At 38.2% G+C, this 23,000-nt stretch overlaps 1 protein-coding gene across 2 annotated transcripts in view; it reads right to left on the reverse strand.

Annotated features, from left to right (window-relative positions):
• The window catches only part of adcy8 (adenylate cyclase 8 (brain)), a 64,530-nt gene that overhangs the window by 15,473 nt on the left and 26,057 nt on the right, over positions 1-23,000 (reverse strand). Inside the window, exons 3-9 of one of the 2 annotated variants that reach the window (XM_064346863.1) lie at positions 20,407-20,537; positions 18,597-18,708; positions 16,881-17,008; positions 15,298-15,456; positions 10,761-11,031; positions 4,249-4,446; positions 2,344-2,444 (exon numbers count right to left, since the gene is read on the reverse strand). In XM_064346863.1, the coding sequence (XP_064202933.1) occupies positions 2,344-2,444; positions 4,249-4,446; positions 10,761-11,031; positions 15,298-15,456; positions 16,881-17,008; positions 18,597-18,708; positions 20,407-20,537 (1,100 nt within the window). The remainder of the gene's footprint in view (positions 1-2,343; positions 2,445-4,248; positions 4,447-10,760; positions 11,032-15,297; positions 15,457-16,880; positions 17,009-18,596; positions 18,709-20,406; positions 20,538-23,000) is intronic. The other variant, XM_064346864.1, reaches the window with a different exon arrangement.

Below are 23,000 nucleotides of genomic sequence, written 5' to 3' on the forward strand. Positions count from 1 at the left end.
TTTTAATAAAGACTGTGAGGTGTGACATTCTGCAACTAAAACAATTGTTCTAAGACAGAAATGAGAAAGCAAGGCTAATTTTCCTCACTTAAGAACCTGATTTGAGGCTAACAGATATGGATAGCATTAAGCGCAGTCTTGAGTACCCTACTTGGAATCTGGATTCAATCAAAAAAATTGGAACAAGCCTTAACACACTAATCAAGTGTTTCTTTTCTCATCACAAGCACAATTTGGAAAGTTAATTTAGCTGAAATTCACATTTAAATTCTAAGAATAAATAAATAAATAATTGGAACAAGCCTTAACATACTAATCAAGTATTGCTTTTTTCATCACAAGCACAATTTGGAAAGTTAATTTAGCTGAAATTCATGTTTAAAATCTAAGATAAAAAAAAACATTTCATTGTAAATCAAAGAATATTGATTAACTCCAAGGCAGTTTGATGTACTGAAAATTACAGCATGTTAGGCAAATGATACTGCAAGTAATGTGGCTAGGGAGAGGCAAGCTCATCGCCTTTACTCAAACTAAGTTCTGATTTTTAGATGAGAGGCAAGATGACTGCAATGTCACCACTCACACAATCACATCAGCTGCTTTTGATGCTACAAGGTAATGTATTCAGTTTTATCTGATTTTACACTAAAAATGTATTTGCGTTCATATGTCTTAGTATCAAATTCATAGTAAAAATGTAGTCTTAAAAGATGAAGATAGCAGCTCAGTTTCGATTTCAGAGACTCAGTCCAGTGTAATATAGGCTTTGTTAGTTATTTTCCCAATCACCCCTATGCTAATGCCTATAGGATTAGATAGCCAGGGATTTGGGACTGGCTAACATAGCTGAAAATACTAGTTTTGATCATTTACTCTTTTGCATTGAATGCTTTGACAATTTGTTCCAGTTAGCTGCATCACAGAGGTTGACCCTAGTGCTTAGCAATTTGGAGGAAGTGGCTCATCACCTGAAAGTTTTGCTCTAAAATTCAGATTATGCCAGATCAGTTGGACACCCTTCTCACATATTAGCCAGGGAAGCTGTGAAGAGCTATTTATGAGGTGGTTTGTCCGTCCGCAACTCTCAATTTCTTAAAGCGTTTTAAAACGTTTTTTAAATTAATGAAAATATTTTACATGTTCCTCAGAGTGAGTGTCTTGCCTCCTTTGCCTTTCTCAAAAGTTATTGGAACACATAGCCAACATGCAACAGACTTTTCTTCCAGAGACCAGTTGGTCCTCCATCCTAGCCCAGCCCATGTTTCCCTTGCTTAGCTACCCTTCATTGTTCTGTGGTCCTTACCTGATTCGCTAGTGTTTGGTCATTTTGTGCATTCCCTTGTTAGTTATTCTACTCTTGTTTTATTGGTTGATTAGGTTTCCTCACCTGTGTGTCATTAATCATTAGTCTCACTAGATTGTTCTCTGCATTTAAGTTTGCTGTGTTTGTTCAGTCTTCACTTGGTTTCCATTGCCTTCTAAGCGCCTGTCTATTGTGATTCCTGGTTAATTCTCTCGTGTTTGTTAGCTGTTCTCCAATGGTTTCCAGCATTATTTGTTTTCCTATATGTGGTAGTATTTAGTTCTTCGTGTTCCCTCCTGTTTGTTATTTTGGTTCTTCTTATTTCTATCTGTTCATTTATTCCTCGTCTCATGTGTTTCTCTGCACTTGGGTCCACCTCACTCCACACACTGACCGTTTCATGGATTGATTTGGAAAGTCTGTAAATTAGTAAATTAATAACATATGCATTCTAATAGCTTAGCCTTCCGAAAATATGTGCTGCTCTGCCAGACCATGCCTCTTTTCTGTGCTTTTTGCAAGAGGGGGCAGACACATACATATATACATTTATGGTGACAAAAGCATGGACATCATAGTATAGAGTAAGTATGTATGTAAGTATGTAATATTAAATAACAGATAATTTGCCATTAACAATGTTTTCCTCCTAAAGAGAGGAGGTGGAGGTAGGTTTCAAATGAACACATGAATGATATTGCCTTGTGTCTTAGCTTTACATGTACACAGGAAGCATTCCTGTTGGACTGTATAAAGTTGTCATCTGAGGAGGTGCAGGTGGGGTTAATACTAAAACGAAAGTAGCATAGCTTCACATTTAAAGAAGGAATCGCATTGTTTGGATATAGTATTCACTATTTAGTCTAGTTAGGCCTACAGAACACCCATGGAAAAAAGACGAGGCCGACAAAATCTGCCCCCATACCCCCCAAAAAGTCTGTGCACGGCCCTGACATTGATTATTCTATGTAATTCAGTACACCACGATTCCCCCATGTAAAATAACAGAGCCCGATTTGGCCACTTTATTCAGTTACCTGGCAGAGGGCAGCAAGCTCTGGATGGCCGTGATGAATATTAGAACTATGAATGCACAGACCAAGTTGGACTTGAAGACCTCGTCCCTCATTTGGGAGTACTGTGGGGAAGGGGGTGGGGGAGAAAGAATTCAAACAGACAGACAGTAGAGAAGTAAACACCAAGGCAGCAGCAAGCCGTCCACATCCTACAATGCTTAGCCATGGGCATGCCACTCTATAGGCAAAAGGGCAGAGAGCACAGTCTAACACTGAAACTGTCAATACAACTCAGAATTTACCATCAACCAATACTTATGACACTCTTCAGTCTAAATGAAATGTGCATTGTTCTTAAGTTTAAATGGAGAAAGGAGCAGTCAAATTTTTTGCTGTTTGTTGTATTACTTATTTAATGAATCTGTGAAAACTGCCAAGTGGTTCAATAAGTTGTATAAAAAATGAAAAACCTAGGTCTTAGAAAATGAAAAAGTTGTTTTGGAAATAAAAAAAGTCAGCCCTTGACCCTGCTCTCTGCCTCTTTTCTCTTTTATAAACGGGCGCTGGGAAATTAGCAAGAGGATGCTTAATATGTTTGTAACGGCTATGCCAAAATAACGAACTTCAACATCGATTAACTGAACATTAAGCAAAACCAAATCCAAACGGGGAATGGAATGTAGGATTGAAATGGTCAAACAAAGGGAAGGCAACAGAAGAGGGCTGTTTCAACTCAAACGGCAAAGGTGCAGTAACAGTGGGTTTTTACAAAAAGGGGTCAAATAAACCGCAAAAAAAGGTTGAAAATGTCAGACTTTTAAGAACAACAAGTCCACGGCACACGTTTGGTCATGAGTAAACTAAAGGGGTTGTTTCACCCATCTCCGAAGCCAATCAACAGCCAAAGACCAAAGTGTCTCTGTTTTGTGAGGTTTGGAAATAACACACATCTTGCTAGGGAAACTAAAACAAGACTGTGGTGTGGATAGTGAACTGTGTGCAATCATACTGTCTCATTGCACTTGTACATGTCACTAGTCAAGGCATTCCAGAATGTAGGGTGCTTGATAGAATTTTAAAGATAATTTCTGTTTCAGTTCTAGTAAATAAATCTGACTGGATTCTGCTGCTTAGAATTTGGAACAGCAAACATTCTTTCATGTAGCTATCAGCCAATACTACTGAATTCCAAAATTAAATATTATTGATAATGATGGTCAATAATTTAGACAATAAAAAAATTAAATATAGAAATTTTGGGATGCTGAGCTGAGCTAACATCAGTTTCATTATCAGAATAATCTGTGCTGATATGACTGCACAAATCGAAACAAAGTCAATACAAAATTTTCAGGGCAAACTAAACTTTGATATTTAATGTTTAGTGTTTCTACAGAATACACATAATCCTGTCCCTATCTGATTTAAAACTCTTTAAGAGTTGATGCTGAGAATTTTTTATTCCGAGAATTTTGCTGTGTAGTTGTGTTGTTGGTACATATAGGGATTTTTTTTTTTGGCACAGTATGCATACTGATGTACAGTTTGCACACTAACCACATTTTCATTAATGAAATTGCACTTCATAGTCCTGGAAAATAATATGACACATCACAATTTGTGGGGTTCAGTCCACAAGAAAGCCTTCACCTTTAATCAGCCAACTGTGGCACAATGCATTTTACATAATGTGACATTGTTGACAGCGGCAATGACCCAATAATGACAGGAGATAATTAAATGAATCAAAAATGACTAAAAATATTATTAAATGTGCCTTCGGCCCAGCATCTAATGGGCCTGTTTTTGAGAGGTTACGTATTTATGTGTGTAGAACCTTTAGCTTACTCATGATAAAAGTATGGCAGACTAATCTTTTTTTTTCTTGTATCTTAGAGAAAAAGAACCTGTCTAAGACCCAGCTACCTTTTCTTCCAGGCTGGAGTCTTTAAACATCAGTGAGAAAGGCTTGATATGCTCGTGCCTCAATTTATCGCCACTCCGTAAGTCGATGGCACTCTCTATGCGCTTGTTAATTTCCTCAGGGCCAGACTGGACATGCAAAGCTTGAGCGAGATGGTTTGGAAGCAGATTTATTGAATTTCTCGTAAGGGCAGCCAGAGTCTAGGGGGAAAGCACATGCAAATAACGTAAACCTGCTTGTCCCCCTTTCCGGTTAAAAATAAAAAACAGAAATAAAAAAATAAAAAATAAAAAAAACATAATGCAATGTTTCTAGATCAGAGAATGGCTCGTAGCATTTCATGCATTTCACATCCATTCACTCAAGGGTCTTTGAAACAATGGTGGAGCAACAGAAGAAATAAATTGTTTTAAAACTCTAACAATTAATGGCAATACATTACTAAATAAATAAGAAAATAAACAAATAAATTCATATGCATATTTAAAAGTGATAAAATAATGAAAACACTAATAAAGGCAAATATACAAGTCAGCATGTGGAAAAAACCATCAACAGATAAATATGTTCCTTTTATTTCGTGGGAAAGAATCAGATTAAAATGCAAGCTGTTCAATCTGCTTGTAGATTTACAGTAAGCATTGCAATATTACTTTGTCATCTGACAATATTTGTTGGCATCAAATGAAAAAAAAAAAAAAAAAAAAACAGCCAGATAAAATTAACATGCAAGTCCATCACTGTTGGAAATTCTCTCATGAAAGCCAGCAATCTGGTTTGGCGAGAAGAATGGAATGTATCTGTACGGAAACCTTAATTCCATTTCAAGCGTGCTGTTCTGGAACAGTTTCACAGAAAAACATGCACTTTATCTCAGATGAATTAGGTCTGCACACATGTACTTGTCACAGTGCCATTAAGTAATGCTTGTCAGAAGAAATAGTGACACAGACATAATATTTAGACCATTATTACTAGCTGCCTTAAGATGGTGATAACGATCAATTAAGATGTCTGGCAGGTGTTGCTGAAGGACAGTTGTTATATGGGGGGAAATCCATATAATGACTGATGGCTAAACAAACACACAAAAAAAAGAAAAATTCAGTTTCTGTTTGGAAATCTAAAATGCCGTGTATTCCAGTTTGGTGTGACACACAACCACAGAGCAATTCGATTTAATGTACCCTGCAAACACACACACACACATACACACATGCACGCACACACACAGATTTCTAATAATGAATGATGTCTCGGTATTATATAAATGCTTCTCTCAGACTTCTTTTCCATGAATGGCTTCCTCACAAATTAAATAAAATACAAATCTTTTATTCAATTTATCAACCCCAGGGAACTCTAACTTTGACCCTATGCAAATGTGGCAATGCAGTCTCTGCCACCTTATATGTATTTTCATTTAAGGAAATAAAACATTGAACACTCTCAGACAGTTTGGTCAGCAGAGATTCTTTGCCTGTGGTAGGGTGTGAAAATGATAAGGAAGCCCAAGACTGTATTAGCACAAATATTTAGATAGCTGAAACCTGGGGAATTGAGGGAAATTTGCTGAATCACCGTGAAAGCCATTGCTCGTGAGAAGTGATGAGAATACAATCGGCAGAACGTGTGGGGGAGCCGAGGGTAATGGATCCAGGAACGTGGATAATGGGAGTCTCTGACAGTGTGCAGCATCCCCCAGGCTTTCTTTGTAGACCCCTCTCCTGGCCCGGAAAGGTATGCTGTCCTGATATTATTCAATTTTCGTTCTTATCTCCCGCAGTACAGTCCTGTGCCACAGCTTAGCGTCCCATAATGCATGCCACCTTCCATCTGCCACACTGCCACAGAGCAGCTGAGATGTGCATCCTTACTGACATGCAAACAGGAAGCTTTGTTGAAAAAAAATAAAATAAAATAATAAAAGTGCCTCTCCCAATAATGTTAAATAATGCAATAATACAAATGCCTCTTCAGATGGCAGAACAACAGCTGTCATTTTTTCCCCTGTGATCACAGCCAGCAGTAGCACAAAGAACCAGAACGAAAGTGAGAGAAATATATAGTTGAGGATGTCTTTGTTTCATGGTGAAAACACTTCCGACAGTTGAAGGAACAAAAGGACATGCTTGGCTCGCCAGCTCTATTGTGCAGCACTGTTGCACAAGCTCACACAAAGTCCACACAAAAGAACCCAGGAGCTAAATATAAGATCTAGCTTTATCTTGTGCAAAGCAGTCCTTCACGGGCAATAGGGTTTCCTCTGGCTACAGAGGAACAGAGGATCAGCAAAGTGTGTCTCACCCTGCAGCCATATCAGCTACTTAGCTGTGTTTCTAAAATGATGAATGCATGAAGCCTGGCAGTTTCTTATTACTGATTGGGTTGTTTATTAGTATATGTGCTTTTGCCGGAAGTATTGAATGGTCACAAGGACACATGAATCAAGAAATATATTTAATGCATTGGGAGACAAGTGTTCTTGTTTTATGAAAGCCATGTAACACAGTCTCAAATGCAATTGGATAATGATGAGACTCTTGAATTTTAAATGTTTTAAATGTTGCATAGAATTTGCCTACAGGAGAATTATTCCAGACATAGACTGTTTATTCTCAATGCTTGATTCATGTATTGCTAGTGTTTAAAGAGGCTAAACCTTCAAACAAGAAATGCACCTCTTCCAGAAAATAAATAACACACAGTCATAACGCATAACAAAATTAATTATGCCCGAAAATATCAAATAATCAAACTGATGATTCCATTAATCTAGAGATACATTATATTTCCAAAAGTATGTGGACACCCCTTCTATTGGGGCAATTACCTATTTTAGACAAACCCACTGTTAACAGGTGCATACAATCAAGCATACAGACATGCAATCTCCATTGACAAACATTGGCAGTAGAATGGGTCATACTGAAGAGCTCAGTGACTTTCAACGTGATACTGTCATAGGATGTCACCTTTCCAAAAAGTCATTTTGTCAAATATCTACCCAGCTAGAGCTGCCCCAGTCAACTCTAAGTGCTGTTATTGTGAAGTGGAAACTATAGGAGCAAACAGCTCAGCCGTGAAGTGGCAGGCCACACAAGCTCACAGAACGAGACTGCCGAGTGCGTGTAGCACATAAAAATCATCTGTCCTCAGTTGCAACACTCACTGCAGAGTTCCAAGGTACCTCTGAGACCTTTGGGAAGGATTGGAATGCCCACTGCGAGCCAGGCCTTATGTCCAACATCAGTGCCCGACCTAACTAATGCTTTATATATTTTTTACACATACAGCGAAAATATTGCCAGTATGCTCATATAGGCTGTATTTTGCCCGGTGCACTCATCACCTTGCTATGCTAAGTAATTCAATTGGCCTAAATTCTAAAGCAGTAGGTATACAACATTCAGCTGTGTAGCCCTTAAGGCTCAATGATATAAATAAACAAAGAACTCCAATGAACATTTTGGATATATTCTAATGCTTTTGCTTCATGTCACAAATCCATTAAACAATAAAATTTGCAACTTTATTAATTGTTGGCCTTGATACACAGAGGCACAATACAGCATGCTGTTAGAGTAGAAAGAATACACTGATCACATTTCCCTCTGCATGAGTGTAAAAACCTCATATCATATCACTATTATCTTTCATTTCCACAGAGACTTGATGGTGTCTTTTTCTGAAATATTGTTCAGTGTAATGGCAAGGGTATTATAATTCTATGACAGATATGAATGATGTACCTCAACAGTATGGGACACCTTAAAGGAAAGTATATTCATTCATTCTGCAGTAAATGCTGAGGTAAAGGCACTAAATTTAGGGTTCTTAGTTGTCAGAGAAACCATAACATCAGACAAAAAACCTCTGAAGTGAACGTCTTGTCACATTATAAGTTCAAAAGACCATGAAAAAGAAAGTCATAAGGGGACGTAGAGAGGATAGGATCATGTGACACACAAAGAAAAATAATTACTTACCAACTGGAACCACTACCCTTGCTATAAATACAAAGACTGTTACAGTTAACACATTTTTATGTGGAACCTATGGATAAACTGTACCACATTTTTCAAAACCTCTGCTTCTTGAATGCACAGCCTAGACTACTCTTACTGCACCAAATAAAAAAGGGAACTTTTATTTGCATGCAGTAGCACACACTCTTACTTAATTAACAAAATTAGTTCTAAACGAAGTACCATTCTCCATAGTGAAACATTAAATGTAATTATCTCTAACAGACAATAAAGGTTGATGATGCTCCTTAACTCCCCTTGCTAGCTACAGGCATTTCCAGTCAAAGGTGGTTAATTACCAAAATCATGCATGAGAATCAACTAAAACCTTGAAAGAAAAAACAACCAATCTAAGATCAACAGGAGCTGAATAAATTTCAGTTTGAAGTTTATTTTATCCCTTTCTGGATCTGCTGAGTAAAATAGTTTTTTCCCCTTTATGCTTTTGCAGGATATTTGTTAAAAGCCTCAAAAAAAGCTTTGGTGATGAGACACCTCCAAAGACGCCACTGAGCACCCAAGTATGGCGGCCGTGAGAGGACATCTTTAACGTAAACCTTTGTCAATCTCAGGTATAATCTGTCAGCAAGCGAAACGTAGTGGTAGTTTTTGTCAGTGCCCATTTTTGCCACAGTTACAACTGGGCTGACATAAGCAACACTAGCTGAGGTTACGTTGACTGTGAATCGAAGATTAGTTACGTTATGTATTTCATATAAAAATAATTATATTAATAATATATATATATATATATATTTATATTATATATTTAACATTATTTTATTAATTTAAACATATATATATATATATATATATATATGTTAAATTAATAAAAAATTGTCACCGATGTGATGATTTCTAAAGGTATTCATGACTTTATTCCACAGCATGCTAACAATTCTTGAAAATAGCGAAATATCACTGAATTTATCCAGCCGGTGATTACGACAGTAGCCCTGATGGAAAGCTAGCTAATGTTAGCCACCTCTAATTCAGAACATTTTGCTTTTTAGCGGGTAAGCTTGCTTAAGAATGACAAAAAACAATGACTATTCCTTTGGAAATAACAAAAACAGACAACGGCCATCATCAGGAAGACAAAATAATAACCACCACCTAATATAAACCTTTTTATTCTGTTTCTGGATCCAAATGTCTTTACTGCAATTTTTATATATAATATTTTTAATATCATAATATGCTATCACCATACATATTTATAACAACTGCACGATATTGTGTAATACATCCAAAAATGTTTATTTTTCTTGTTTGCCTTATTTTTTTTATGAACACAGTGTACCTCACAACATTTGTATTACTACTCATCCATAGATTATACATGCCAAAACAGCATAGTTTTGGGCCGGAGTAAATAGGGCTCAATGTTGATTAAGGCCAGTTGCAGCCGCAGTGTTCATTTAGCTGCATGCTGTCTTTGTGTAGAATCCTGGTGTTTGGATGTTTACGCCAGGACTCTAGACCCTAGACAAAAGCGGAGCCTGCACAGCCCCAACACCAACTGGCGTGTTGTCAGGAATTAACTCTGCAGCAGTGAATCCCAGGAATCAAATAAATGAATATTAATGACTCCAGAATGGAGGAGTTTAGCGACCTTATTAATGTTTAACAACAGCAAAGGGGCTGCTGAATCAGTCGTTTGACAAATTAGAAGCTGGTTGAAACTGTAGATAGGGATCTGTTGGGACTCAACAACATGGCTAACTGTGGAAATGCCAAATGTTTTCACACCGAGCTGAAGAAAAATCAGAATGTTTATTTTGCGTCCACGCAGATTGGTCCACCTGGGGTAGGACTGCAGAAATACAGATCATTTCAATTTTGTCATTAAGGGTTGACATCATATGACCTTAGGTTCACCATAAAGGGCAGTGCCGTCTCTTATAATGCTGATACCATTTTGTTTCTCTCTAAAGGGGTTTGAGGTTAATGTGAAATAATTCAAGGCGAACTTGAAATGTGACCTCTGGTTATTTTTGTGTTTTGATCTCTTCACTGTAAAAAAAACGAGGGCATATGTGTACCCCATCCTCAATGGGACCTGGGCCTTCGATGGGCAGAGCATCAGCTATGGGCAGTGATCTACTAAAGGAAAACAGGCTTCTGTTTCAGATGGGGGAAAGGAGGGGGCAGGCTAACATAATATGCAGGGTAATCCTGCACTCAAATGTGCCATCTGCTTCATATTCAACAAAATAATAGAACATAAAACAGCCTCCTAAAATGTAGGCCTTTTTGCAAAAGGACAGGACCTTTGATACAGCAACAGCATCTTCAGAAATTTGCTAAATGAAGTAGCCAAATAATGTAAAAAAAACATGATCAACTTAAATAAAGGTGAATATAAAATAACACAAATGAACATTAAAACCATATTCTAAAATTCCAGCAAAAAGTGACCCCTTGGCATCACTCACACATGCACCCAGATCAAAACAGGGAAGGGAAGATGGGGTGTCACTTACGTTCTGCTTGCCCACAATGTTGTCGAAGGGTAACTCGGGGCTCCACGAGCCCTCTGTGAAGGTGGCACTGCTGCTCCGCCGGTCGGCAGAGCTGACGGACTCCTTCATGATGTCCTCGGGCAGGGAGAGTAGGCTCTCGTCCGGCTGCTTGATCAGGTACGTCTCAATATTGTGCCGGCGCAGAAAGTCATTGCGCTCCTTCCCGTGACCCTCCTCCACCTCGTAGTCCCCATTGAGGCAATCGAGGGCTGCCTTGGAGATGTGGATCCTCCTAAGGGTTGGAGAAGAACAAGAAAGGTGGCAAAACATCAGAAACAATCAGCTACTAAACGATTAAACAAATTTTGTTGCCAGAAAGCCCATAAGCACTTCAAAAGTGCTGAACCCTCCAAAGGAAGCCATAGGAAGTTTTTTTTGTGTCAAAGGCTTTTTTGTGCTCTGAAAGGCTTAGCCAAGAAACACCCCATGTTCAGCTAGAAGCAAAAAAGGTAAATACATTTATGTACTATACATTTAGCTAACTTGAAACAAATCATAAATGACTGCAGTGCCAATTGCAATTTTATTTATTTATTTATTTCATGTACGCTATTTGCTAATTCTTACCATAGACTGGAAGGGAAACTAACAAAACCAGCAACATTCACTGAATTTTAGCTCAGAATATATTCTCTTTGACAGAACTGGAAAACAGAGAGCAACTTCAGGTCCTTCAAAATTTTTAACTATCTGCCAACATGCATTATGTTCATTTTCACTTCAAGTAGACCACAAGCCTTTGCCTTGTAAATATGCATTTGCAAAGACTTGTGTGCTTTTATGATTTAAGCTGACATCTATAATGCATATAGACTGAGCTAAAACCAGTTCTGACAATAATTGATAAAGAGGTAATGGTTGTTATTGGAATGGTTGAATCATCATTGCATTCTCAAGCAGGACATCATTTCTGGGAAAAAAATTAAATGCTTTTCCAGCCAGTGTCACCAGAAGGAACATCTTAGTCAAACCCTGACATACACAATGCAGACTACGGCAAATTAAGAGATATTTTCTTGTCATGCTGGGCGGTTGTCATTTCAAGGGCATTGCCGAAAGATTTGCATTGTTAAGTTAAAAGATCGACCCAGCCTCATCTCTAACATCTAAACTGTTTCCAAGCACTCTTAACAATGTGCTATTAACTCAGATGGATTAACAACTCCATTATGATGAGGCACTGATTAAATCCTTTGGATTTCCTATGGGGTCAATATTCTGATAATAGCTTGATTAGCTTTAATCAGGCCCTTCATTTTTAATATTAAAATAGTCTAATCAAGTGTGGCATAATACACATCGAGAACCTTATGTAATCACTGCACAGAATGCATTTTAATTTAGTCCAGCCTTTTCCATAATGTTGAATCCTATTTTGAAAAATCTTGAGTACCACATGCATTTTTTATTTTTTCATGATTTTTTCATTTATTCGTGACAAAAGTGAATCTAATCATAAACTAGTTTTAAGTCTTCTAATTCACAACCTGAAATGCATTTATTTTAATGAATTGAAGCCAGGTAGGTCCTCTAAATGGGACTTGAATGGGAGCGTGAATCTTTTATATGGATCTCTCATTTATTCATATGAAAATTGTTTAATAAAGTGCGGCCCAACAATGACATACCCCTATTGTAATCAACACATAAAACCTATTGTTGTTGTTCATGTAGTTTGAATAACAAATGTAATATCAAATACAAGTATTTCAAAAATACCTAATTAAAATGTAGGTATTTAATTACAAATATGCATAATGAGTTGAAGCAATGTAAATCCTGAATCTGAAATTCTATTTTTTATTTTCCAACAGGTGGATCGTGCCACAAGCAATGTATTCCCAATGGGGTTTCCTGCTCAGAGGCTGTTTTTTACTGGCTGGCTACAAGAGACCATTTTCTTTTTACATAGTATCCATTTATACAGCTGGATATATAGTGAAGCAATTCAGGTTACCTTGTACCTAATGGGCACGATTACCTACCTAGGAATTGAACCTGTAACTTTCAGGTTGCGAGCACAGTTTGTTATTGATAATGCCTGAATCCCATTCTCTGGAAGTGCGGGCTCTTGGGCTCAAAGTCGCATTCGCGTCAAGTTCATGCGGGCTTATGTCATGGTTTTGGGTGTTAACACCATTTCTTTTCAATTCTGCGTCATTCGCCATTGGTTTTTTACTGCGCCTTTTCCTCAGTTATTACGGCCTTTTAGTTTTCTTCATTTCCTTGATTGAATTATACGCGTGCAAATTTCTTTTTACGATTTGCACCTGTTGTCATTCTATTTAAACCCCCTAGCAAACCGCTAAGCTTTGTTTTAGTGTCAACTTGTGTTACACGAAACCGGTAACTTGGTTTGTTTTGGTGAGATGTTTAGTTACTTGTTCAGGAGATCAGGTCCTCTTCTGCGTTCTTTGACTTACGCGAAGAGTTACTGTGGAACTGAATTTTGAGGTTATTGGATTGTGGGCTACAAAGTTAGCACTACTATCTTTACTCATTTTTCCTACTCTCTCGTGGTTCTTTTGACAGTCCTCTGTGCGAAGGCTGTTTTCTTAAAGTTCTCATGTTCACCATTCTTTTCAGACTTTTTGTCTTGGTACTCATTACTCCTTAAGCCTTAGTTCTTCACTCGGGGCATTGGAGCTTTTTCGTTGGGATACTCTCCCATAGGAGTATTGGTTTTCTTTTCGTCCCCTTTTGTCCTTTTGTCTCTAACAAGACTTGGTGGTTATTCCGCCCCAGGTGGTTAACTTAAAGTAGCCCATCTTGCTAAGTCGCGTTTGGTCTCCCTAATTCCCCACTCCGTCACATCTTAAGGCTGTTCCGAAAGGTCGCAGGTTCGATTCCCGGGTAAGGACACTGCTGTTGTACCCTTGAGCAAGGTACTTAACCTGCATTGCTTCAGTATATATCCAGCTGTATAAATGGATACAATGTAAAATGCTATGTAAAAAGTTGTGTAAGTCGCTCTGGATAAGAGCGTCTGCTAAATGCCTGTAATGTAATGTAATGTTCCACTAAAACCGCTTTCTGTGAGGGCTCCTGAGTGGTTTTTTGACAGACTGTGAGTAAAGCCACACTAGCCTACGCGGCGACGCCGCCTGGCGCCGTGCCCCGTCCCCACAATCGGCTGTTTGTGGGTCACCTATTTTTGACCGTTGTGTTCGTTAAATGTTGACCAGGTTTAATGTGTTTCGTGTAGTCGTTATCCAGTTTGAATAAAATTTTTTAAAAATATGAAAATGTAAGACTGCATTTTGTATTTGAATTACACGGTAATGCCTATCGACATATCAAGACGCCGACAATTTCGGCGACTTTCCTCCACGCTCCATTCCTCTTGTCGGTGTCTCTAGGCAGCGCAGGATCATTTAGAGAAGGGTAACCCGACACGGCAATTACCAGTGAGTCTTCCATTTATTTATTTATTTTGAATGTGGAACTAAAATTAGAAAAAAATGGGGACAATTTACTTGACGGATCATTAGATCAAATCTAATTTGTTACCGCGACGCGGCGTGTGGGTCAAAGTTAAATTTTGGCCATCTCCACCCCCGGCCTCGCAGCGCCGCCTGCAATCTCAACATGCCTTGCGGGGGCCACCGCCACCTCTCATTCAAAATGAATGGCTTCACCGCAAAACGAAGGGAATTACCCAAAATTCAGTTCAGGTTAATGACGTAGGAAGTACTTTCCATTTTTCTTTTTCTTTTTTAAGGTAAGCGAGGGGCATGACTGAACTGTGAACATGCTCTTTCTTTCCGTGGTGGGCCAAACTGATTAAATGCATGCACCAGCTAATGCATAATTTAATCCATTTGTTACTATTGTCAACTGCCTCCAATTTTCCTGAAACTTCAAGCTCTTGTTAGGCTACTATTAATACAGTCATGCTTGTTAATTTATTTAGGCTAATATACTGCACCTCATGAGATACTGATTAATTTATTAAATTAATGTTTTTAAAATGCTTGATTGGTGATTTTTCCCTTTTTTCAATTTTCCATGATTTTTAAATAACTTTGCCATGACAGCTTCATTAGCCAATATTTTCCCTGACAAATATGCCCAGCCTTATTCATGCTGTAATTTCATGACAGCGCATGAACCCACGATAAACAACATATTTCCTTTTTTCTCACTTGCTGCACTTATTTTAAAGCTGTTCTGTAAAAAATCCTCAGAATCACTTGTCAGTGCACCCCCTGGCAATTTATAGTTCCACAAGCCTGGTTCAGGTGGTGGATGACTCACCTTTTCCTCTGTTGTCATATAAATTTGAGTAAGGTTGCGTCTCTCGGGAACATGTCACATATTGGGTGATGTCATAAGTCTTGTCCTATTTCACCCTTTGTATATGCCTCAAGCCCCTGTCAAGACGTGGACTCACCCATCCCTGGAAATACGCAATTAAAACCTCTGAGGCCATAGACTGTGAGTCCAGAGGGCTCTGTTTTGGACAGGGCCTATTTCACAAAGCTGCCCACTCACTCACCCTGGAATTCCGCCCGACTCCAGCTTATTAGCGATGTCCACATCCCACGACCAGACGTCGAACTGCCACTTTCGCAGCCCCAGCACGCCGCACAGCACAGAGCCGGAATGGATCCCAATCCGCATGTCAATGTCATGCTTCGTGCGAGACCTCACATACCTGGTCCAACAGCAGATAAGAAAAGGACTGAGACCTGGCTTAAACCTTTTCACATCCTCAGCTCATGCTGTTTACATACAGAGACTACTGAGATCTACAAAATGTGATGATAATACATACACACATGCATACTAATCTGTGCATGTGTGTGTGTGTGTGTATGTTATGTTGTATTAAAATTAGAATTTTTTTTTCTTTATAAAAGCATAAAGTAGTAGTACAGTACCTACTGAATAACAATCTAGCTAATGCTGCTACTATAAGCAAAAGCATTACTGGGCTTTCCATATTCTCTCTGTATTTGTGACATGAAAATCCACTTTGCTATTTCTTGATTGATTTAACATATTGTCAATAAAATCCCCTATTATATTTTGCATAAAGAAGAGTTTGAAGTCTTTTGTAATTCTCTGGGCTTTTAGAATTCCGTCTGTCAAGCTATCAAATGAGAAAATGTGCACATTTTTGCCATAGATAATAGTTCAGCGCAGGCGTGATCGACAGCATTTATGGCTTCTGTCAAGATTTAAAATACCACGCTTTTCTGCTATTGTCCACTTCGGGGTGTCAGAGAAATAGGATGTAATCTCTAAATGGCCACTTAGACAGCATGGTCCTGGCTTTTCCTATTGGCCTTTCTCACCTCTAATGGGCCATTTGTGCATCATTCTAACCTAGACAGGCCAAAAATGTATATTCATGGAGGTTACACGTGTGTTTAGCCACATAACCTTTGTCATTGCTGGACTAACGGCAGTATTCCTTTAACAGGCCAAGAGCATATCTAATAATAATAATAATAATAATTATATAATATATTTGAAATTATCAAAGGTGGGAACCACCCAGCAATGACCTGTGGGTAAAGCAGCTGCAGCATCACTTCCCACAATGCAAGTCATTCAAATGGTGCATGTCTTTGACTGCACTGCAATGCCTGCCCTTCAGTTATAATCCACACACCTTCACACTGGCTTTCTATGGGGAATTGCACTAATTGATTAGTGGCTAAGCCACTGATGAATAGTCACACATTTGTCCAATGAACCTGTCTAATTGTTAAATTTCTCTTGGTTCAGAGGCGTCACAGCATGCACTACCCCCCTCTGTGGTTAATGTGTACACAGGTGTCATTCACAGCTATACTGTTCACTAATGTAGCTTTGGTCTTGAGGAAGCTATCAGCAGTGGATATAGTGAGAGAAAGCACCACAGCATGCAAACTCTATATGGTACAACTCCTTGAAATGCAGAGACGTGTATAGAGCTTATAGAGTTTGACACTGAAAGAAGCATACGGTAACTGCAATAACAACAATTAATAATAATAAATTAAAATTTAAAATGTGGTGGTAATTATGTTCTTCTGTTTCTGCTAGATATGTGACATGTGCAGACTGTCATCGCGACGGTGGCTCGAGTACCTGATGGTTTTGATCATGCTCAGTCCCATCTCAACACAGCAGTGGGCGTGGTCCTGCCGAGGCTCAGGCAAACCAGACACACAGTAGTAGCAGTCCCCCAGGATCTTAATTCTCAAGCAGTGATTCTCCTGTGGAGGAGGGGTGCCTGGATCAGTCTCGCAAACAGAGAGCCTGGCCTTGCGCCACTACAGTGTGATGTCATCCTTTCAATGCCAAGTGCTTGACACCACATTGTTTATAAGATTCCATTCACATACTGTTTCAACCCCAATGAATAGAACTGTGGAAGGCTCCATGTTTTTTTGTACTGGGCTATTGTGGAGCTAGCATTGTCGTAGCTGTCTAATCTTTAACCTTGGTTGCTCTTTGTAAGTGGATTGTGTTCAAGTAGTCTCATCAGTAGCTAAAAGCTTGTATGCTTACTTAATGGAGTGTAGTTCACAAACTATGCTAATCTAGCCCTGGTGGGAAACATACTGAAATTATTACACACTACAGGCATTACATCTAATGCATATCCTATGAAGGGTAACCTAGGAAAGTTATTTGGCAAAGCAAATAAACAATATTAAACTATATGTGTTAATTGCCATCTTGGTTATTAACAACAAATTAGTGGTGTGCTGTTCACATCCGACTGCCTATCAACGGTGCTGCCTTTTACACGAGAAAGATTAAAGAAAAAAATTAGCTTTGATGTAGAAACACAAACAGGTGTGCCTTTCAAACAACCCTCTATTTCGGGGACTGTCAACGGCGAAGATTAACGTCACAGATGCCCAAGCTATTTATTTTTATATAGTGGCTGATTAGCAGCAGATTAATTTAGTGCCCATATGTGCTGCGATATTTTAAAATCTCAAAAGGAAAATCATTTTTATGTCTTCCATTCAATTAAAAACAGAGAAATATGAGTTGAATTTTCCGCTCTACACTATATTCAAAAATGCACTTTAAAGCATTCATGGCTATTTGTCAGCATCATTATTATTCTGGCTGAGTTAACATTGCTGCTTTATAATTAACTGTGCACCGTCCATTAGCCAATTAGTAAAAGGAAGGCTTGGCTTCTTGTGTACTGGACAATTAAACATTTATGCGAATGGAAAATGGAGGTCATTATGAAATACCAGCAGGGAATTAATTTAGACTTTTGCTTTTGGAGTAAACCTACATTAAAATTTGGAACAGTTCACTCCATATTTGAAACATCAAAACTATGAAAATCATATTAGCTTTCAAAATCATTTGGTTTTCAGGTTCATATTTCAATCCTAAAGGTATTCCTAGATAAAAAGAAGCAGTGCGTCACGTTCAGCTCAGCCTTTACAATTTATGTGATAATAAAATCGATTTAAAGTTTGGCAGTTGGGTATTTATTAACAAATCAGTCAACTTGTTTTTTAGTGTTGATATAAATTTTTTAGCAATCAATATTATTTTGCATAATGTAATACCATTAAAAAGCTTCTTTGTTTTAACAAATCTTATCAAGTGAAATGTTCTTACCCCACCGGGACATACAGTTTTTGAAGTGTAGTTTATTTTACTGACCAAATGCTATTAAACCTTTTCCTAACAGTGCATAATTTCATGTGGGATTCCAGTCCTCATGTGAAATTACACGGATCCATAAAAGGACCACTGTCCTCCCATTACAGAAATAAATCGAAAATGGGAAGGGTTTCAGTAAAGCACCATTCCGGGTCAACTTACATGTGCAAGGCGATCGAAGCGGGCAAACAACTCGTTGAGCATTCTGACCAGTTCTTGTGCAGACAGGGTAGTGGAGAGGTTGGTGAAACCCTTCACGTCTGCAAAAAGAATGCTGAATAAAATATGGAAATTCAACATTAATATTCCATTCCGCTAAACCAGCACAGCTACAGTGCAGACATAAAAAAAACAATTTAAATATAAAAATGAATTTGCATTATCCAAGTTGACACCAACAGACATGTGTGGAATGAAAATCACTCTACAGTAACAGATCAGCATCTGCAATGCAGTTGCTGCAATACAGTCATGCTTGGCCATAACCAGTTTTAAATTCAGTAGGAGTAACTGGTTGCTGCCAAGTCAGGGTTTACACAGGGGGGAAAAAAAACTCAAAATATACATATTTTCCCATTGAAACAAGTAAAAACTTGATAAATATATTGGCAGACAGTTGACTGATCAAACGCTTTTCAACAAAATATCAAAGAAGAGGATGTGAATATCAAATTATGGCAGCACATGAGAGAAGAATAATCTGTTAGAAGCATGTTCTTCTAGAAGAAGGAATAGGGCATTTACGAGACAGATGGTGAGGTGTGAGACTACCAAAAACGCTCTCTCATCATAAAAGGTCTACAAGAACATTTCTGTCTAAAACCCCTCATCGATATAAATAAGATGAGGGAGGTATAAGAAGAAAATGTTGTTGTAGCTCTTTTTTACTGCACTACAGCTACCCAATTTATTCTAAGGTTGTGAAATGTGGTTTCACTTTAAGTAGCTACAGTAGCACCATTTACTTGAGGTGGACTTTGAGTTTGTTAGCTATCAATATATGTCACAAAATTAAACATATCAAAGAAAAATACACTGGAACCTGCTTTTAGGCATATTGGATGCAGGAATAACCTTTGTGTAGTGACAAGAATCTAGGGTGGAATCACTGCTATTTAAATGCTTTTGGTATGCAATAAAGCACCCAATTTCTATGAAGAGTTTTCAGAACATTCAAAATATTAAATATTCATGTAATGCATAATCTGTTAATGATATGTAATTATGTATTTGTCCATCTCTTCTCAGCATTTTAAATGGGCTGCTAAATACATACAAAAAATGACATTTTGTATGCTGAGCAATTACAATAATATACCTGCTCTTTCAAACAATCACTCTTGAAAGCTTATTGGCCTTATTTCTCACACTCCTATTTGATCTATTCCCCTTGACAACTGGCAGACCAATCATCTAACTTCCTAGCCAATATTTTGCACTTTGCACTGGGTACAGAAGCAGAGTAAAATGAATTTCGTAGGAACTAGCTACTACTATATTCTGTGACATAATCCAAGGACAAAGTGTCATGCAACATGTTCCCTTAATGTTGGCTCAGGATTAAAAATAAGTACTTAAAAAAAAAAACAAAGGCCTTAGGGAAAAAGTCTGTGTTATTATCTGAGAAAAATCTGATGTGTTTTGAGAAAAAATAACCCTGTCACTGCAGTTACACAACAAAAGAAATTAGCATTTTTTTGTTAGTTACAACTTAATTTAGGCCATTTGTACCAGACATCTCCATTGTTTTAATTATTAAATATCCTAGATAAGGCATAATGAGTTTGGATTTTTAACAAAAAATGTTTTTAATTAACTATTGGCTGATAGCCTGCAGCTTCCCAGTAATCCTGCAACATCCATTATTGTTTAATTGTAGAACTGGAGGTCTGAAGTCCCCATAGTGCATCCCATAAGTGACAATGTCAGTGATGAGAGCTCGCCAACCACAACCCCCCCGCAGTGACCTTACCTGACATTCTCATAGCGGTGAATGTAGATCTTATGGAACTGGTGCTGGAGGTGCTCGTCTTCCACATTTGTCATGTCATTAATCATCTCCAACACCACAAACCGAGGTAAAACAGATAGTACCAGCCTTTCCTGGAAAGGGGCAAGGGAGAAAGGGGGGGTTGGTGGGAGAGAGAAGAGATTCCTGTTGAACCCAGTGTGGACTGAAGCTGCATGCTAAATGGAGACTTGGAGTGCAGCTGAAAGTTAGTGTGGGACCACTCTTTGCCCTTGTGATATTGCCACAATATAAGTTTTATACTGTAATCCATACATTGCATTCCTCTCTGGAAACACTGTCATAAAGGGAAAATTGTCCACACTTTGTTAATTCTGTATGTTGTCAAATTTTAAATAAGGGCGGCACATTGACGTGGTTTGTTTGCACTGTTGCTTCGCAATAAGGAGGTTCCGGGTTCAAGACCCAGCCACCTGGGTCCTCTGTGCGTATTCTCTCTGTGTTTGCATGGCTTTCTTCCGGGTACTCCAGTGTCCTCCCACACTGAAAGGCATGCATGTCAGGTTAGGTATTCTCCCACCATTGCCCTGTGGCTGCCCACTGCTTCGAAGTAAGCAGGATGGGTCAAATGCAGAGGATGAATCGTGACACAGGGTTCAAGAATGTATAACTTTTTATAGGCATTATATATAAAGTTGGGATTTTTTTATCAACACTGCAAATTTCTGGAGGGAGAAAAAACAGTGCTCATACAGGTATACACAATTGCTTTTGAAATTGTAAAGATAATGTAATGACAAGGCCTAAGCATGAATACAGATGTACATACTCCGTGTGTTTAACAGGAGCAGTCTTTTCCAACATGCATCACCTTGGGTCATTTTTAAGTTGAAGGAGTGCTATCTTGTCAAGCAGGGTACAACACCTATCATGTCCTGGGTGTTTATATTATCCTCAGATAGTAAACATACTTCTTTTTGTTTTAGGGGAATTCTTCCTTTAAAAGTCTGAGGGCCTTTTCCCAGCTAACCACAAGGCGCTTTATTTTTGCCTTAGATAACCAATGTAAGGCGACATTACTTTTGTACTCATTTGCACAATAGCATTTCATTACATTACTGGCATTTAGCAGATGCTCTTATCCAGCACGACTTACACAGCTTATACTGTACATAGCATTCACATTGCATCCATTTTAAAATAAGATTATTATTTCCACAAATAGCTGTATAGAATCTATTCCTGAATTTCTATGCCACACTGCATTTATACATACACAGCAAATAAAACTTAAATTGAATTTCACAACAGCTGAAATGATAGCTCAATAGATCTCTTCTGACAAAGATCAAAACCACATCAAAAAATACCCCAAATCACTTTAGTAGCTGATCAACATATTTAACCAGCGAAATAAATACATTTATAATTAAAATAATATAATATTCCTAATAATTATGTCTTCTTTTATGTTCACTCCAACCCTATTTGTTAATCCATCTGTCTGTGAATTGGGAAGTTAACAGTTTATTTAATCTTGGTAAAAAATCTTTAGAAATAAGAAATGGTTCAAGAAAAAAATACTCAGGCTGGTGCTTGAAGGCCCTGAAAAGGCCGGGTATTTGCCAGGACTGTTACAGTAATGGCATCACAACGTTGTCTCCACTCGCCTCTCAATAATCCCACCCTGCGTGAAACAGCGTTGAAGTGTTTCATAAGAGCTCTACCCCATGGAGAGCACCAAAGTGAGAGACTGAGAGTGTGTGTGATAGAGGGAGCGAGAAAGAGAGAGAGAACAAACTAAAGCCTTTTCTGGCTTCCCCTTTTGAGAGTTCCTGAGTGGTATAATAATGCATCGGCCCTCACGTACCCTCGTGGCGTGAGTCGAAAATCTCAGAATTAAGATTCTAATTGACTGAGGACTTTAACACCGTCGTACTAATTCTGTCTGTCTCCTCAATATCCAGCCATAAAAATGAAAACCTTTTTGTGTTCCCAAAATTGCAAAGATAATCTGACAAGGGACAGAAAATTGAATTGTGGACCCACTACTAGTGAAAGCGCAACCTAAAACATGTTCAAATATGGAATTAAATTATTTTAAAATTATATTTAAATTAATTTATTTTAGGCATTATGCTCCCAGTTGTTTGAATGGTTTGCCAGAGGACCTGAGATGTGGCCGAACTCTAACTTAATTTAAAAACAGACTGAAAGCTCTGTGGGCTTTGCTTAGTACTCGTGTGTGTCTGTGCTTGGATATTTGCATTTGTATCAGCTGATGGGGGTGGTACGTGAGGGTTTTCTTCACATATGTATGCACGTGTTTGTGTGTGTGTGTGTGTGTATGTACATGTATGTATGTATGTATGCATGGTAAGAGAGATTCAATGTGTATGAAATGTGCTATATAAATAATAATAAAATAAAATCTGACTTGACTTGTCTGAAAAACTTAGTTTAATCTAGCTCGAATTCAGACTGTGCCAGTGCCAACCTTGACTGGGAGTCAAGCAGAATGCCCAATGGCCTTTGTTGCTTACAAAAGGAAACATTTTAACAGCAGGGTATTCTTTACCTCATGACTCAAAAGTCTC

Source organism: Anguilla rostrata, chromosome 8 (genome assembly GCF_018555375.3).
Source record: "Anguilla rostrata isolate EN2019 chromosome 8, ASM1855537v3, whole genome shotgun sequence".
NCBI lineage: Eukaryota > Metazoa > Chordata > Actinopteri > Anguilliformes > Anguillidae > Anguilla > Anguilla rostrata.